General features: G+C 39.8%; 1 protein-coding gene across 1 annotated transcript in view; it reads right to left on the reverse strand.

Moving 5' to 3' along the window:
- SYNE1 (spectrin repeat containing nuclear envelope protein 1) overlaps positions 1-17538 on the reverse strand; it is a 495298-nt gene that overhangs the window by 127801 nt on the left and 349959 nt on the right. Inside the window, exons 102-108 of the mRNA XM_069598737.1 lie at positions 17312-17467; positions 16374-16583; positions 10658-10759; positions 5008-5127; positions 3265-3465; positions 1046-1219; positions 43-174 (exon numbers count right to left, since the gene is read on the reverse strand). Coding sequence (XP_069454838.1) covers positions 43-174; positions 1046-1219; positions 3265-3465; positions 5008-5127; positions 10658-10759; positions 16374-16583; positions 17312-17467 — 1095 coding nt within the window. The remainder of the gene's footprint in view (positions 1-42; positions 175-1045; positions 1220-3264; positions 3466-5007; positions 5128-10657; positions 10760-16373; positions 16584-17311; positions 17468-17538) is intronic.

Genomic DNA, 17538 nt, shown 5'->3' on the forward strand with positions numbered 1-17538 from the left:
ATGTGGCAACTTCTTATACCATGCCGTCATCTGGATGCTGACCTGGTAGAGTGCAATCCGGTCGATAAGCCTGTCTTCGCTCTCCTCCACCAAACCCACACTTGGGGTGCTGCCCTCCACCACCTCCAGCTGCCGGCTAAGCTCCCAGTGCTCCTTCTCCAGTTGGGACCATGTCTAGAAACACGACATCAGTGTGTGAGCTGAAGACCCGCATTAAGAAACAGCATCCTTTCTGCGTGCATACATGCACCTGATGGAGTCCTTCAAAGACACGTCTGAGGTGCCTGCGTTGGGGCTTTTCTCTGGGAAGCAAAAGATGGCTTTGAAGGAAGTCATCAGAAAGTCACCCTGCAAAGCACCACGCATGGCTCTCACATCTGTAGCTAAGCAGCTGTAAGACCTGGGCAAATTATTGACGTCTCTGAACCTCACTTTCAACATTAAAAGAAATGGTGGCGATACTAACAGTCTTGTCCATTGTGAGGCTTAAATAGAATAATATATGCAGCACGTCTGAATACAGTGGGCATCTGAAATGCACGGTTTCATCCTTCCCCGCAGTGAGGATAAACCAATGACTTGAGTGAAAGGAACAGGCTTGTTAACTTCCCAGAGTAAGTGAACTAAATACTTCACATTTGCAGATAAAAAACTGATACAGACAGTTAAGAAATATGAATATACAGTATAGACAGTCTATTAAGAAGAAATTTCAAATCACTTATTCTAAAATTATTTTTTTATTTAAAATTGGAAAAAAATTTTTTTAATCATGTGAAGTCTTCTTCAATAATTTATATCAAAGGCAAGTCTATCAAGAGTGTAAATATCACTGTGCCCATTCTGGAATCAGTCTTCTTCTGACTGAACTTACAGAAAGGCACAGCCTTTACCTAAATGTAAACGGGAAACACTAGGGACACACACCACATGTGATGCCCAGTCTGTGATGTCTCCGGGTCATAAGAGACAAATCGCAGGAATGAAGATGTCTCGCCTGCCAGGTCTGCCGAGCAGCCGGAGTGTGCTGAAGGGGAGGTCTCACCTCGAGGATGTATTCCAGCTCCACACCCCTCTTGTGAGCCCCTTTGAGCACGGCGGAAGCCTGCGCCATCAGGTCCGTGTGGAACTGAGTTTCCCTTGGGACTGCAAAGCTGATGATCTTTCTGAAGAGGGTTTCGGTCAAGATCATGTGAGATTCCAGACCCTGAAAGTATTCCTGCAATTTTTCAAATAGAAAGGGGTCAGCAACTCATGTGTTTACTACCTAATGATAAAAACCGTGTCAAACCTGGAAGCTGCTGGAGCTCAGCCAATCCCTGGGAAACAGTGGTCCTCCCCTGCTGGCCTCCACTCACCCAGGCACCCACAGCCTTGTTCAGGGATTGGGGAGCTCTATCTCCTGATTGGGCTCTTCTGGCCCCTCACTGAAAGCATCTACACAATGGTGAGCTGCAGGTACTCTGGCCCCCGAACAGAACCCATCACACATGAGCAGCTGCTAAAAAACTCATCCACCCTCTCAGCTCCTAATCCCTGTACCACCTGGGTGGACACTCGCTTCTGCCACCACACAGACCAGCCTCCCTTGGCCCTGGGACACATCAGCGCCTATCCCTCACCTTCAGCCTCTGCTCACGCTCTGCTTCCTGCAATGCCCACCCCTGACAATGTCACGACTTTCCTTCCTCCAGGGTGGGGCTGGAGCTCTGTTCCTTTGAATTCTCAGAGCATTTGTTGTACTTCATACTCAATGCCAAGCTTAACTGGACACACACTGATTGGCATCAATATATTTAAATTTCCCTCATAAAATGCCTACACACAGTAGAACTGTAGGCCTTGCACAGCCCTACAAATGCATTTCAAAATGTTACTTTCTATACGGAAATGTCCCCAGAGGATGTGTGCTAAGTTACTTCAATTGTGTCCGACTATTTGTGACCCTACGGACTGTAGCCCACCAGGCTCCTCTGTCCATCGGATTCTCCAAGCAAGAATACTGGAGTAGATTTCCATGCCCTCCTCCAGGGGATCTTCCAGACCCAGGGATCAAACTCACATCTTTATGTCTCCTGTATTGGCAGGCGGGTTCTTTACAAGTGCCACCTGGGAAGCTACCCCAGAGGACTATCCCATTTCCTGTTCCCAGCACCAAGGATGGAACTACGACTGGGAATTGACAACATCAGCTAATACTGAGTGTGTACTATGTGCTGGGCAATATAAACACTCTAGTGAGTAACTTGTTGAATCCTTATCACAGCCCTAAGAGGGAGATAGTTTTAATTTCCCATTTTCAGACTGAGCCACTCACGCAAAGCTCTCCCTCAGAAAATGGTCTGGTCAAGAGGAACTAGAACCATTATTTTTAACGGACAGTTATGATATCATAGAATCTCCAAGTTGGAAGAGAACCTGGAGGTCACTTAGCCCAACATTCGCAGAAAGCTGATACTTGTTTCACAACTCCATCTCCCCCGACAGCCTTGGACGGACTTCTGGCCAGGAGGGCTATCAGTTCAATGGCAGCCTATCCTTTTAGAGTTCTTCATCTATTGAGCTTTATTTCTTTGTTATTTATACTCATTGATCCCAATTCCCCCTCTGGAATAACTCAGGATGATATTTTATTGCTATGGTCAAAGATTTGAGAAAAACCAGCTGTTGACTTTAAAGCACTGTTTTCAAAGCCAAATGATAAGGCTTTAATAAATCACAAAGTTTTGGACAAAAACCTCTGGGAAAAATAGCACGAAGTATAGTTCTCTGCCCCTATCCCCAAACCCAAATCTACCTTTATAAGTTACCAAAGAGCTACAGAAAGGTAGAATGTCAACCATCTGTAATCCAAGGGAATTTTAAAAGTTTCCCTATGAGAAATTTGCACTGTCTGGGAAGCTGAGTCTTTGAAGTGGCAAAACCTTTATTTTTGCAATGTCACTAATAATGCAATTTGTGTTTCTGAATTAAATAGGCATTCCGTGGACAGAGGAGCCTGACAGTCTATGGTCCATGAGGTCGCAAAGTGTTGGGCATGACAGTGCACACGCATACTAAGTGTGTGCTTAGTATGAAGGGAACAGGGTCTAACCTGAGGTTGGTTATCGTACATACTGGTGGAACAATCTCAGGTCTACCAAGTTTGGTTATGTAGTAAAAGCATTTGTTGTGCGCAGGAGGAAACTCATGAGGCCTACGGCAACCAGAAGAACACATATTTAAGGACATTTTCTGTTTTTTTTTTTTTTTTTAATATATAACCTTATGTTTATCAAGTAGTTGTTGGATTTCCTCTTTGGAAGACACAATAATTTTCTGGTCTCCTGCCGTCTTTTCTTGTCCTGTTTCCAGTAGGTCAGCCAGATCCTGCAAGGCTCTTTCATACTGACTCTTGAGGGCAAGATTTTGGTTCAGCCCACTCCGCCGGGAGCCAATAGTCATCAAGAGTTCATCATACATGTCCTAAGAAACAGATAAAACTCATGTTCAATTCAAACTCACTCTACATGGGGTACGTCTGACACCTGTCCTCACAGAATATCAATAATTGATGAAGGTTTAGAATGATGAAAAGCTATTCTTGCAGCTAAGGCACATGTCATGGAGAACACAGTTCTAATTTTTATCATGCTCTCAACTTTTCTAATTTTGAAGTAACTGAATAGAGTATCCTTAACATTGGGTCTGCTTAAGTAATAATCAGATCTGAGACTATTCCTTAAATAAAGAGCTCCAGAAACAGCAGTTTCAAGTGAGCAGAAAGACTTTAAAACTTAAAAAGGCAATGTTTTCTGGTGGGTTTTCTTGCCAAATGTGGTGGAGTAAATAAATAACTATTTAACTGGAAAGACATTTTAGCAGACGATGATACACCAAAAACAAAATTTATTTGAGCCATATGGACCTGATTAATGTATCATATTAAGGTTGAGTAGGCCAAAATGGCTCAATCTGGAAAAGTTCAACTTTAATGCCTATTTACAGCTATGACGCTTGACTCTTACACCTGACATTTGAGTACTGTCGGAAAACTATCTCAAAAGGACAGAGTGGGGGCCATGGGCTCATCACATTATGAAATCCTAGATAATGGAATGAGACAGTTGAAATAAAAATGTTCTTTTAAAATAAGAGGTATTTTATTTTCTCAGAAGAATTTGTGACCCTATATTGGACTCAACAGGGCAGAAAAAACTAATACATGCACATTTTTTTCTTAATATAAATTATCTGTGTTATCAGATGCTACACTTCATTGGCTTTGCTATCTAATTATCTTCCTACCAATCCTATACCAGCTATCTGCCTAGGTGCCAGATTTAAAAACACCAATTCAAAGTGTTATTCTCTTCTCCTGGAAGATGCTAGGGAAGTCGGTTTGGATTTCAGCTACCTTCTAGCTTAATTTTTTGTTGTTCTGGAATTGAAACAATCTCTCTTTTCCATTCAACCATGTATGAAATATAAACTATAATTTTGAACACTTGAGAAAATACACTTTCTAAAAGGTATCACCTTAAGTATTTTTTCCTTAAAAACTTTTTTTTGGCTGCGGTACAATATAGGGTTTTCTAGGTATCTAATAAGATTGCCAATTAATAAATTTTCTGGAGTAGAAAGCAATAGGCCACAAATAAATTATACCATAATATTTAACCATCAGAATAATAGTAACACACACACACAAAAATCTTAGAAGCATAAGACTACAAGAAAAATACAAGAAAAGACCTAAAGATTTGACACAAAGTTCTCCAACAAATAGCCCACACAGATTACCTTTCAGTAAATCTCAAAATGTGTCCATTTATTTTATTGCACTAAATATTAATATGATAAATGTTTTAGAAAATGTTCTAAGAGTTACTTGGGAAAAAATTAGGGCCTAAATGACATGAATTTTACAGAAAACCTGACAAAAATGGAGACTATAATTTTTATTTTTTCTTGACTTCCAATTAGGATGTACCATTGAAGCTGAATGCCATTAGTAGAAAACTGTACCTGGAGTTTGGAGAGTTCTTGCATGGACGGCTGCTCAATCTGCAACTTGTCAGCACGCCTTTTTAACTCAATGATTCCCGCATCTAATTCCTTTAGCCCATCTTCAGCCTGCTGTATTGCCTATGGAGGATTTATGACTCGTCATTAAAACTCCCATAAACAATTTCCCATGCATAATATGATTATCGTGGCTTCTTACTTGTTCCTCCCTTCTCCACCTAAAACATTTTCCATACAACAATAAAACAATGTTCCTCTATTATCTAGAAAAGGGAAGAAGGCCCTTTATTATACTACAGATCAGATGTTTTAAAGGTAAGGAGGTTGGAAAGGTTTAATGTGGAGGGTTGGGAGAACAATGGCTTCCTTGAACAAATAAGAGAAATGGTGAATAGCAACCTGAAAAAGAAACATGATTTTAAGACAAAGTTAGAAAAGGGCATTTGCCTAAGATGTTCTAGGGGGATCACATTCTGCTTTTCTGAAATGCAGTTTTGAGCATCTTTGGAGAGAGATTCAGTGAGGAAAGGGGAAAGTACATTACAGCATGGTCAGGGAGAGCGTCCTCATTGTAGGGCAGAAGGACAGGCAATAAAGCATGAAGGTGACCGCCAGAGCTGAGCCTTGTCTTCCCAGAGTGAGGTCTACTGAAGCAGGACAAGACCTCAACCTGGCCTTCAAGGAGCTTCCAGTCTGCTTAGGAAGCTGGAGTAAAGAGAAGAAAATGAAACAAGGCTGACCACAGTTAGGTACTAAACTTGCTTCTGCTCCTCCCTGTGAGAGGACTTGGGAGCAGGCAGTGAATTCTGGAACAGTCAGAGAAGGCTTTTGGAAGACAAGCAACCTCAGCTGCCTTTGAAGGAGAAAAAGAATACGGACTCCAGATGGCAGATAAAACACATGTGTCCTATTTTCTATCTCCTGGGTTGCCAATATTTTGTTTGCTTGTTTTCTGGTGTGTTTTCCCCCAATAAATCTACAAGAGCAAGGAAAAAGGAAAGAAGATGATACTAACAAAAGTTTGCAAGCTGAAAATCAGAAGGATACACAGGAATTGACTTAGGGAATCTGAGAAAGCTGAATTCTAAGATGGCAGGGGTTCTTCATCACCAGATTAAAGCAAAAGGAATCTCAGGAACTTTGGGAAATGCAGGATGAGCACTAACTATAATTCGAGGGTTGGTGGAAAGATGCTTGAAGAATACTGATTCTCAGACCCTCTTCCTCACTTCACATTGGATCTTTCCATCTTCTGAAGAAGGTATTGGATTGCTCAAAAAGTTTGTTCAGGTATTTCCATTACAATGCACTTTTTGGCCAACCCAATAAGACAGATAGTCTCTGGACTGGGGCACCAGATGCTTGAGTCCTTGACTGCAAGGGGATAAAGTGACCAAATGCCCAATGATTGCTGAATGTGGGTCTCCTGCATCTCCTAGAATGCTGAAGCCTTGTCTCTATTTTCCAGACAGATGAGGGTAGGTGGGAGAAAATGAAAAGATCCGAAAAAAACTGAGACAAGGATTCTCCATCAAATGGCCCACATAGATCATCCTTCAATAAATCTCAAAATTGTCAAGCACCATCTATTCGTGAAGCTCCCATTCAGCTGATTACTCCCTCATCCTAAATGTGAAGAGACAGCATGTCCACGTATCCTAGAAAAGCCTCTTACATGAAAGATAGAAACTAAAATAAGCAAACAAATAAAAGCAACCTTGAGGGAAATAGATTACGCAAGAAAAACGAACAAAAACAAAAGCCTTAAAGTCTCCCAAAATATCTTCAACTCCAAAATCATTAATTTACCTAGAGAGATCACAGAAGGCAATGCATCGATTTAAAAAAGAATAAGACACTACTACCAAAGAACACATCACTTGGAGAACCAAAAAGAGCTCTAGGAAGATTAAACGCATGAGAGTAGAACCGAAAAAGTCAATAGAAAAGTTTGGAGCTGAAACCGAGAAAGTCTCCCGAAAGCAGAACAAAAAAACAAAGAGAAACGTCCCTTGATAAGAAAGTTAGACGACTGGACCAGAACATCCAACATCTGCCTAAAAGGAGTTTGAGAAAGGGAGACAGATAAAACAGAAGGATGCAAAATATTTCAATACTCTCATAAAATGTTTCAGAATGGAAGGACGAAGTTGCCACATCAAAAGAGCCCACTGAGTTCTCAGCCCAGAGGATAAAACAGACTCTCCAAGGCATGTCATCATGAAATTTCAGAACACTGAGACCTTTGGGATTCAGAACAATTTTACATTCCTCAAGCCAACATTGGAAGCTAGGAAACAATACAGGAGAAGCCTCAAAACTCTATAAAAAGAGTCCACCAAGAATTCTATAAAGAGCCAAGGTATGAATAGAATGTTAGTGCAGTAATAGAACACTTTGAGACATGGAAAATATTGAAAGATACATCTAGCATGTATCCATTCTTAGCAAGGATGTACACTGATAAAACAGGGAAGCAAGACAATAAGGAGGAAGACGTGGTGTGGACTCAGGGAAGACAAGAGCCAACAGAAGGGAGAGGTGAAGGGGATTCTCAGAACGACAGTAAAAGGGCCATCCCAGGAGACAGCTGTGCACCAGGGTTCTGACACAGGTCTGTTCTAGGTCAGAATGACATGACTTAGAATACGAACATATCCCCTTGCCTTCTGCCACTGTTACCTCCTCAACCCAAGGAGGGTAGGAATGGAATTAGAAATAACTGAGTAATTTTTTATCTTTGAAATTTACATTGGTTATGTTGGCCAACAGTGTTACTTGTAATGATACCTATCCTAAATTTCACGTTAGAAATTCAAAGCAAAACATTCTTTGGACTGCTCAATTTTTTTTTTTTTTTTTTTTACAATCAGATAACATTGCAAGCCAAAACATAAAAATTAAGGTCCTTTCAAGTAGGAGATATGACATGAAAGAATTATTTTTCAGTTTGGGAAAAATGAGGGATCTTTTTTCTTTTAAAAAGGTGAAATTATGGTAAAGAAAGATACATATTCATATGTAATTTTGTAACTTATGTTAAATGGTTAGAGAGAAAAAGAGACATCTCCTTCTATAGAGAAATATTTGGGGTGACTTCTATGGTATGTATTTATGATAGTATGATCACAATTAACACTTTTACTAACTACTGACAGATATAACCAACGTAAATTCAAAAGATAAAAATATATTTCTTGATTAATTGAACAAATGGTGATTTCTATTTCAGGGGATTTCTTAGGGCCTACCCATAGAACCATTATCAGTCTGCTGAAATTAAGGTATGCCATTCTATTAAAACACATGTTTTCATAATGACTTAGCTTGTGAAATGGGATATTCTTTGTAGCATCCTTGCCATTTCTTGTCTCTTCCCTGTTTTCACTGCCACTGTGACAGTTTGAATTCTTAGTCCTTCTCCTCAGAGTAGCTATGAGAGGCCTCAGGATGGATACCCTGCTTCCTGACCCTGGAGTTGCCATGCCAACCACTTAGAAGCAGAAGATGACACTACCACTCATCCTCACCCTATAAACACCCCAAGTGACTTTCCGCTGCCAGTGGTCTCTGAGGTGAGTGCAGTACTCAGAAACGAATAAGGTCTGTGAGACAGAAACACTATGTGTTTCATTTATATTCAACCACATGCATTTTAAATGATCATTTGCATGTATACTTTATGACACAGTACCCACTTACAATTTATAAATAAGTAAGCATACATACATTGTGGTGTGTGCCTATTGTTTTAACCAATGAAGCATGAAATCAATAAAGCTGACCACTCATTCATGGAACAAGCCCCAATTCTCTGACATTCAATAGACTCCACAAGTTGCCTCAAATTTTCTCTTCCCATCCTTACTTCCCCTCAGTCACTTTGGTTCATTGTTCAGTTCAGTTCAGTCACTCAGTCATGTCTGACTCTTTGCAACCCCATGAATCGCAGCACGCCAGGCCTCCCCGTCCAGCACCAACTCCCGGAGTTCACTCAGGCTCACATCCATTGAGTCAGTGATGCCATCCAGCCATCTCATCCTCGGTCGTCCCCTTTTCCTCCTGCCCCCAATCCCTCCCAGCATCAGAGTCTTTTCCAATGAGTCAACTCTTCGCATGAGGTGGCCAAAGTGCTGGAGTTTCAGCTTTAGCATCATTCCTTCCAAAGAAATCCCAGCGCTGATCTCCTTCAGAATGGACTGGTTGGATCTCCTTGCAGTCCAAGGGACTCTCAAAAGTCTTCTCCAAAACCACAGTTCAAAAGCATCAATTCTTTGGCACTCAGCCTTCTTCACAGTCCAACTCTCACATCCATATATGACCACTGGAAAAACCATAGCCTTGACTAGACGGACCTTAGTCGGCAAAGTAATATCTCTGCTTTTGAATATGCTATCTAGGTTGGTCATAACTTTTCTTCCAAGGAGTAAATGTCTTTTAATTTCATGGCTGCAATCACCATCTGCAGTGATTTTGGAGCCCAAAAACATAAAGTCTGATACTGTTTCCACTGTTTCCCCATCTATTTCCCATGAAGTGATGGGACCAGATGCCATGATCTTCGTTTTCTGAATGTTGAGCTTTAAGCCAACTTTTTCACTCTCCTCTTTCACTTTCATCAAGAGGCTTTTTAGTTCCTCTTCACTTTCTGCCATAAGGGTGGTGTAATCTGCATATCTGAGGTGACTGATATTTCTCCCAGCAATCTTGATTCCAGCTTGTGTTTCTTCCAGTCCCGCGTTTCTCATAATGTACTCTGCATATAAGTTAAAGAAGCAGGGTGACAATCTACAGCCTTGCCGTACTCCTTTTCCTATTTGGAACCAGTCTGTTGTTCCATGTCCAGTTCTAACTGTTGCTTCCTGACCTGCATACAGGTTTCTCAAGAGGCAGGTCAGGTGGTTTGGTATTCCCATCTCTTTCAGAATTTTCCATAGTTTATTGTGATCCACACAGTCAAAGGCTTTGGCATAGTCAGAAAAGCAGAAATAGATGTTTTTCTGGAGCTCTCTTGCTTTTTCCATGATCCAGCGGATGTTGGCAATTTGATCTCTGGTTCCTCTGCCTTTTCTAAAACCAGCTTGAACATCAGGCAGTTCACGGTTTAATCGTGGTATATTGTTAAGTCAGCCAAACAGGATTACTTGCTTTTCTCCCAAAGTGTCCTGAATGATACAACATTTATGCCTCTGTTCTTCTGCTCTTTGCTAGAATATCTTTCTTCCCAATCTCTGTGTGTCCAGACTTCTAAGTCCAGTTTGAATTTCCCATGACAAAATTTCTCCCTGATCCTACGGCTGGCTGGAGGTAATCTACCCATCTTCTAAACATCCACAGTGCTTCATCTGTACCGCTACCAGGATGGTCTGACTGCCTGTCAAATGTCATTGAGGTTCACGTCTAATCTCACATGCCTTCAGGTCAGCATCTGTCACTGACACCTTTTCCTCTCTCACATTTCCTGGTCACACAGAAGTAAGTGGCAGAGTCAGTGTAATCTGATGTAAACCTGGCACTTAAAAACAACACAGATGACAAACAAAAAATGCTACAGTAAGTCATCATATTCCATCGGCTGTGTGGAATTTCATAGTAAACCAGATACACTCATTGTGCTTGCTCTTATGGAAAAAGCCGCAGCCGTAAATACCTCTATTTGCTCTGCCACAGGTTGTTCAAACATTTTCGCCAGCTTCTGCAGAATGATGTATTTGTGGTCAGCCAGTGATGTAACGAGCACCTTCAGATCATTCTAAGGAGGAAAGCAATAGGAAGACTTAATATGAGCAATGGGAAACTTAAAATGGTTATAAATATAACACACATTCTCAGAAATAATATATAGCTGTAGGAATTGAATTGTCTCCAGAAGAAACAATGTTATCTTATGGGAAGATAAAAGGAACTGGTAACAATTTATACAAGTGCTAAAACTGACTTTTGAAGAATTTTACAAAGCATTTCCAACTCAACACAGATGAAGGAGACAAAGTTTACAAACAAAAAGCAATACTGGTCACTTTAATCTTGTTATTTCTGTAATAAATGAGCACATTTAAACCGAAACATGGCAGCAGAAGGGCTGCACTAAAGACTTCTACATGTAGATGTTTCCTTGTTTGGGGGAAAAATATTATTCTTAAGAATAATTATGATCCCTTTTTTCCTTTTTCCTCTCCTTCCCTCTCTGCCCTCACTTCCTTCTTCCTCCTATTTTCAAAGAATTTGCACAAGCCTATTAAAAGCCATCCAAAAGTTTAGAAAATATGCATTATTTACAGTGGCCAAAGGCATATGAAAAGACAACACAAAAAGCTCTTAGCTAAGCCTATTCATAAACATTACTCATTTAAATGTCCAAATATGCTTATCTTGAGCTAACTTTGTACAGAACGGAGGTAACTATCAGAATTTTGACACTCAGTTCTAAAAGGAATAATAAACTGGAACAAAATATGAATTATAAATTTTTACATTTTTCTCCTGAAATATCAACAAATATGCTCTATTTTTTATTACTTAAAAATGTCTCTGATGGTCTGGTTGCTCATCATTGTGTGAAGTTCAGCTCATCACATTTTCTTCGCTGGGAACTGATCACATGTACATATATGTCACCAAGATGCAAAAATTCTGTCTCAGGAGAATGATAATCACACCAAGGAAGAAAGTTTTTAAGGATACATGGAAGCATTATAATACAAAATGCAAGGCTAAAGCAAATTAGTAGATGAATTATGCAGTTAAAAAAAAAAAGAAAAGTAAAGAAACAGCACTGAGCATGAGATTTAGAGAATAGCTATACTATCCTAAGAGGCAATAATTGTCCCAAAGTGAAAGTCGCTCAGTGTCTGACTCTTCGCGACCCCATGGACTATACAGTCCATGGAATTCTCCAGGCCAGAATACTGGAGTGGGTAGCCTTTCCCTTCTCCAGGGGATATTCCCAACCCAGGAATTGAACCCAGGTTTCCCGCATTGCAGGCAGATTCTTTACCAGCTGAGTCACAAGGGAAGCCCAAGAATACTGAAGTGGGTAGCATATCCCTTCTCCAACGGATCTTCCTGACCCAGGAATTGAACCGGGGTCTCATGCATTCAAGGCAGATGAGCTATCAGGGAAGCCCAAATCAACACTCAAACATATCTGCAAGCCTAGCTGCAGACTTAATGAGAAACTGCAACAACGGAACTGAAGAATGTTGCCAGAAACAAGGGTTCTGCTTATGAGTTATGCTAATACTTGTGTCATTCAGCTGTGTTGAGGGCCAGGTCACGTGGGCCATTAGAACCAAGACACAGTTATCTGTTTACATGCACAAGAAGAGATGTTCTCATTCACTTCAACAGATTCAAAAGAAATCAAGTTCCTGTTATCTACATGCATTTAGAAAAACATTAGTTCAGTTACTCTAAATGAGAAGATAAGTACAAATAACATGAGTTAAGAAATGAAGAGGGTGTGTGTATTATCTGTACATCAATTTCACATTTTTAAGAGCATATTTTCTATCTTTCTAACATATTCTCCTCCAGGTAAGAGAGAAGAAAGTTCACATTTTCGGAAGCTGTAATAATTACTAGAAGAGATTAGCCAAGAAGATAGTAAAGCAGAGAACAGGACTGATTTAAAAGTTACTAATAAAAGTAACTTTTATTTTATCTTATTTAATTATTTTTTGGCCATGCTATGTGGTATGTGGGATGTTAGTTCCCTGAACCCATGCCTGCTACATTGGGAGTCTGGAGTCTTGTTCACTAGACCACCAAGGAAGTCTCTAAATAAAGGACTTTAAGAGAAGGAAGTAGGAACCCACTCCAGTATTCTTGCCTGGGGAATGCTATAGACAAAGGAGCCTGGAGGGCTACAGTTGATGGTGTCGCAAAGAGTCAGACATGAATTAGTGACTAATCAACAACAAATTGTCCGGATAGAATAGTTTGACCATAAGCATATTCTATTTAAGATGTGAAAAATAATTTGTGTTATAATACAAAATAATTATTTACAAAAATAAAAGACTTTAAGAGGTGCATATAGCCAATGGATGTACATATTTCATTAAAAATAAAAATCCAAAGGCTTTAACCATTTCTTAATACCACACTTGCGATGTGTGTTCAGTTGCTCAGTCACGTTCGACTCTTTGTGGCCGCATGGACTATATAGCTTGCAAGTCTCCTCTTTCCGTGGAATTTTCCAGACAAGAATACCGAAATGGGTTGCCATTTCCTATACCAAGGAATATTCCTGACCCAAGGATCAAATCCGGTCTCCTGCCTCTCCTGCATTGGTAGGGGGATTCTTTACCACGGAGCCACCTGGGAAGCCCTACAATTGTGATACAGCAGGTAATTAAGGCATCTATATACTACACATTTAATAGACATCACAATTGTTTTCCTACAGTTCCTGGAATTACTTGGAGAGCATGAAAAGGCAGGCTTCTAGCAGTTTAAGAAATAGGTCCAAAGAAAGTCTCGAATTTTAAAATCATTTCTGCTGCCCTGATCATTTAATAAGAAATTCTTTCATTTTTTTTCCTTTTTAAATAACTTGAAATATTCAATTACAAAAGTGTCCAGAAAATGTATCTTGGCTTAAGTCTATAAAAAAGCTTTTAAAATATAGAAGAGGTGATAAATAACTTGTGATTACTTGTAGATAACATATATCTACATAACACCTACCCATTCTCCCAGATAGGTATAAGGTAATATTAGCAGTCTTGCAAAAGCTAATGCTCAAAAGTTAACTGGAAAATCAAGGCTGCAGCTCCAATAAGCACTGAACAGTGATAGTGCACCAGGAGCTCAGTGCAACGTAAAGTAAAATGACCTGTGACTGGTCTTTTGGCTTCCCATGTGGCTCAATGGTAAAGAATCTGCCTGCCAATTAAGGGGACATGGGCTAGATCCTCAAATTGGGAAGATCCTCTGGAGAAGGACACAGCAACCCACTCCATTATTCTTGCCTGGAAAATTCCATGGACTGACGAGCTATAGTCCATGGGGTCTCAGAGTTAGACATGACTTAGCAGATATGCATGCACGCACAACTTGACTTTTAATTATATTAACATTGGAAGTCTTTCTCCCAATTAAATTGGAGCACAAACATTTTGAAATGCCAGTGTTTGTTTGTGAGCTGGCCACCAACAAATAGAAACTTGCTGGCAGAAGAAAAATAGAGAATGTGATTGAAACAGAATTTCAAGATGACTTGTTCTTCTCTTGGTCCTCTACTCAAAATAAGTTCCAGAGTATTCACACTTAGTTCATCTTTTACTCTGTCTGTGATTACCAAAGACACAGTGAATGCAATTTGAAAAAGGGAAACATGGGCCCTAGGGATACACCCGTTTGCACTTTTAACCCACCTCAGTCATGGCCAATAGACTAGAAAGCTGTTAAAACTTGGTGTGTTCTTTTACGCAAGAGGAATTTTAGAGTAATGAAACAAGTTTCTATAAGTTGCATACCAGTTTCGCTGATTTTAGACATACACTGTGTACACGTACATGCAATCAGATCTTGCATTCAAGACAGAGTACTCAAATAATCAATGCCAGGTTTTCAGATTCCAAGGGAAATGCTATTTCCTCTCTGTGTACTATACAACACAAGGGATACAGACGCAATGATCCAATGTAGGTCATTTTTCTAAGCCACAGATTTGAGACTATTCACCCAAGTATCTTCATTCTACCAGACAGGGTTGCCCCAGCAGTGGTCCTGCCAGCAACCCAGTCCTTCCCAATGGTCAAGAGCACTGATCCCACATGTCCTCACTGTTGGCCAGTGCCTGCCCCCCCTTCCCTGCCACAACCCCTGCAGATGCTCATGTCAGAGTCCCTGGAGTTCCTCAGTTGTCCCCCTTTCCCGTGTTCCCCAGATCCAAACCATCAACAAGTGCTCCCCTACTGATCCTGCCTTCCAAATATACCTTGACTAGGTTTTCTTTTCTCCATCTCCCTTGCCATCACCCTAACAATATAAAATACACAAATATCTCTGAGTCAAATCCTGGCTTTAGTTCTCGATGGTTAGATAAACTTGCAGAAATATTTAACTTTTTCATTGGTTTCAGATCCTGTATCTAGTATTGTAAGTACTACTATTAACAGCAACACAGTAAAAAAACATGCTGAGTATTTACTATGTTTCAGATACTTTGCAAAGTATTTGACACATTTTAACTCATTTTATCCACACAAAAGCCCTAAAAGGCAGTTAATAGGGGCATGATTTAATAGTTGAGGACACTTAAGTCAGAGAAGGAGCTAAGGTTATACTGCAGCAGGTGATAAAACTATCATACTATTATTATGTCAGTAATACACATGAAAATTTTTTTGTGAATAGAAAAATGATACATAAATGCCTACAAATGTTTACAGATTTAAGAAGGCAAACTGCAGGAAGGCAGGGATAATTTGTCCGTCTAGATGGATATCTAGAAAATTCCAGTTCCTGGTTAATGGTACAGTTACTTGACATTTTATAGTACTTTTTTCCTGAAAATCAAAATTTAACATTAATTGCTTGGCTCTAATTACATGTATTACATAAATCTATTTTATAAATCTTATATGTTTGCTAAAAATAAAGTCCAATGAAGCCTTGAGTATTCCTCAGAGATGGTTTTTATTAGAAATGAAAATCAACCCTAAAGTTTATCAGTGGCTTTTGCATTTGTTGAAGTTAGTAGTCCTAAGAAAAGTCACTTAAGCACACAATTATTCAGTTGGTAGTGAAACTCCAGTCTGGGGCTAAAAGACAGTAAGTCTATGGAGTGAAGACTGGGAAGTAACAGAATGCATTTGTGACACAGACAGAAGTAATGGGGCACGGTCACTTTCAGCGCCCCCAACCGGTATTACGTGTGTAGGGTTGATTCTGTGTTACAGCACTTCCTGTATGCTTCTTTGGTCTTATGAGATGTTTGGATGGCATCATCAACTCTACGGACGTGAGTCTGAATAAGCTCTGGGAGTTGGTGATGGACAGGGAAGCCTGGTGTGCTGCAGTCCACGGGGTTGCCAAGAGTCAGACACGACTGAGCAACTGAACTGAAAAGAACTGAACGTCAACTGGAAATGAGCATTATAATGTGCCAGAAATACGGCTTTTACTGGTTGAATTTAAAGTTCTATTCAGTCCTCAGTCTGATTGGCTAGTTTCCTCAATGAAAAGCATAAAACATTTTGTTTTCTATTCCTCGAATTCAATCTCTTTGTTTTTCTGTAATGGTCATGCATTTTGTACCTTCGAAAAAAAGTAGGTCTAGATTATACCTCAGTAAGATCCTGTTTATTGTTGAATGTAGCTGGAAGATGGTGCAACACCTCTTGATAATGCCTTACCTGGAAATTTAGTATCTGCTGAAGTCTTTCCTTCATCTGATGACATCGCTGATTTACTACTGAGTCTAGCAAAGATAACCTGCCCAAGAGACAACCCAAAGTGTCTTCAATAACATCTAGGTTATCACCATTCTCCGGAAAGGCTTGGGAAAACAAGTTCTTGTTCTTATCCATTTCTTCAGACATTTCCTTAATATCTTTGGCAAGAGTCTGGGATTGATAAGAAAGTGCATGTCAATGTTTAGATCTATGAATTTATATAAGTCATTTCTTCGAAGAAAGCCCATTACATTTCTCTTACTATTCAGTGATAATTATATCCAAAGCAAGCTGGACCACTTTCATACACTTCTATAAACATTTGGCAAGTTACTGCTGGAGAGATTTTTCTCAGAAACTTTATATCATTCACTAATAATAAAATATAATATTAATATTTGGTGAAAACATGAGTTTTCTAAAGTGGTATTTAGAAATTCATAATTATTTTTAGTCTGTTTTTCAAATGTATTTATGCATATAATTCATATATTTCTATATCATTGAAGATCTGCAATATAGAACAAGGCTTCTACAGACTCTTCAGTGTTTTCTGCCTCCTGCATACATACACAAAAAAAAGCATAAAAATTCAAAGCCTATGAGGGAGGTGATATATGTATAATCATGACTGATTTGTATTGTTGTAGGGCAAAAACCAATACAACACTGTAAAAAAATTTAATTGTAAATCTAAAAACAAAAATACAAAAACTAGGTATCTTTCAGAGCTTGTTCTACTTAGGCAATTCTTTTCTGCTCTACGCTGCTTGGAAATGCACATTTGTACTTTAGTAGAACTGGTTTCTGCTTCACCTTCTTTATACATAGCATTAATTAATGTCAGCATTCCGAGTGCTCTGTACCGTGCCCTCATAGACGCAAGCTGCCAAGCTCACCTCTTGGTTGAAGATGCAGGTTTCCGGTTCTTCTGCTAGAAGGGCTGTGGCAACAAAGAGCCGTTCCTCTATATCATCCAGCCAGGTAGAGGTGGCCGAGACCCCGTCATACAGCTTCCGTTCCAAGTCAACGCTCTGCTTCTTTGTCCCTCCACCCTGAGAGACAAAAGGGAAGGACAAAGAAGTCATCACAGCATTTTGAGGAGTCAAAGAAAGATATGAGGATG

This window comes from Ovis canadensis, chromosome 8 (assembly GCF_042477335.2).
Source record: "Ovis canadensis isolate MfBH-ARS-UI-01 breed Bighorn chromosome 8, ARS-UI_OviCan_v2, whole genome shotgun sequence".
Lineage (NCBI taxonomy): Eukaryota > Metazoa > Chordata > Mammalia > Artiodactyla > Bovidae > Ovis > Ovis canadensis.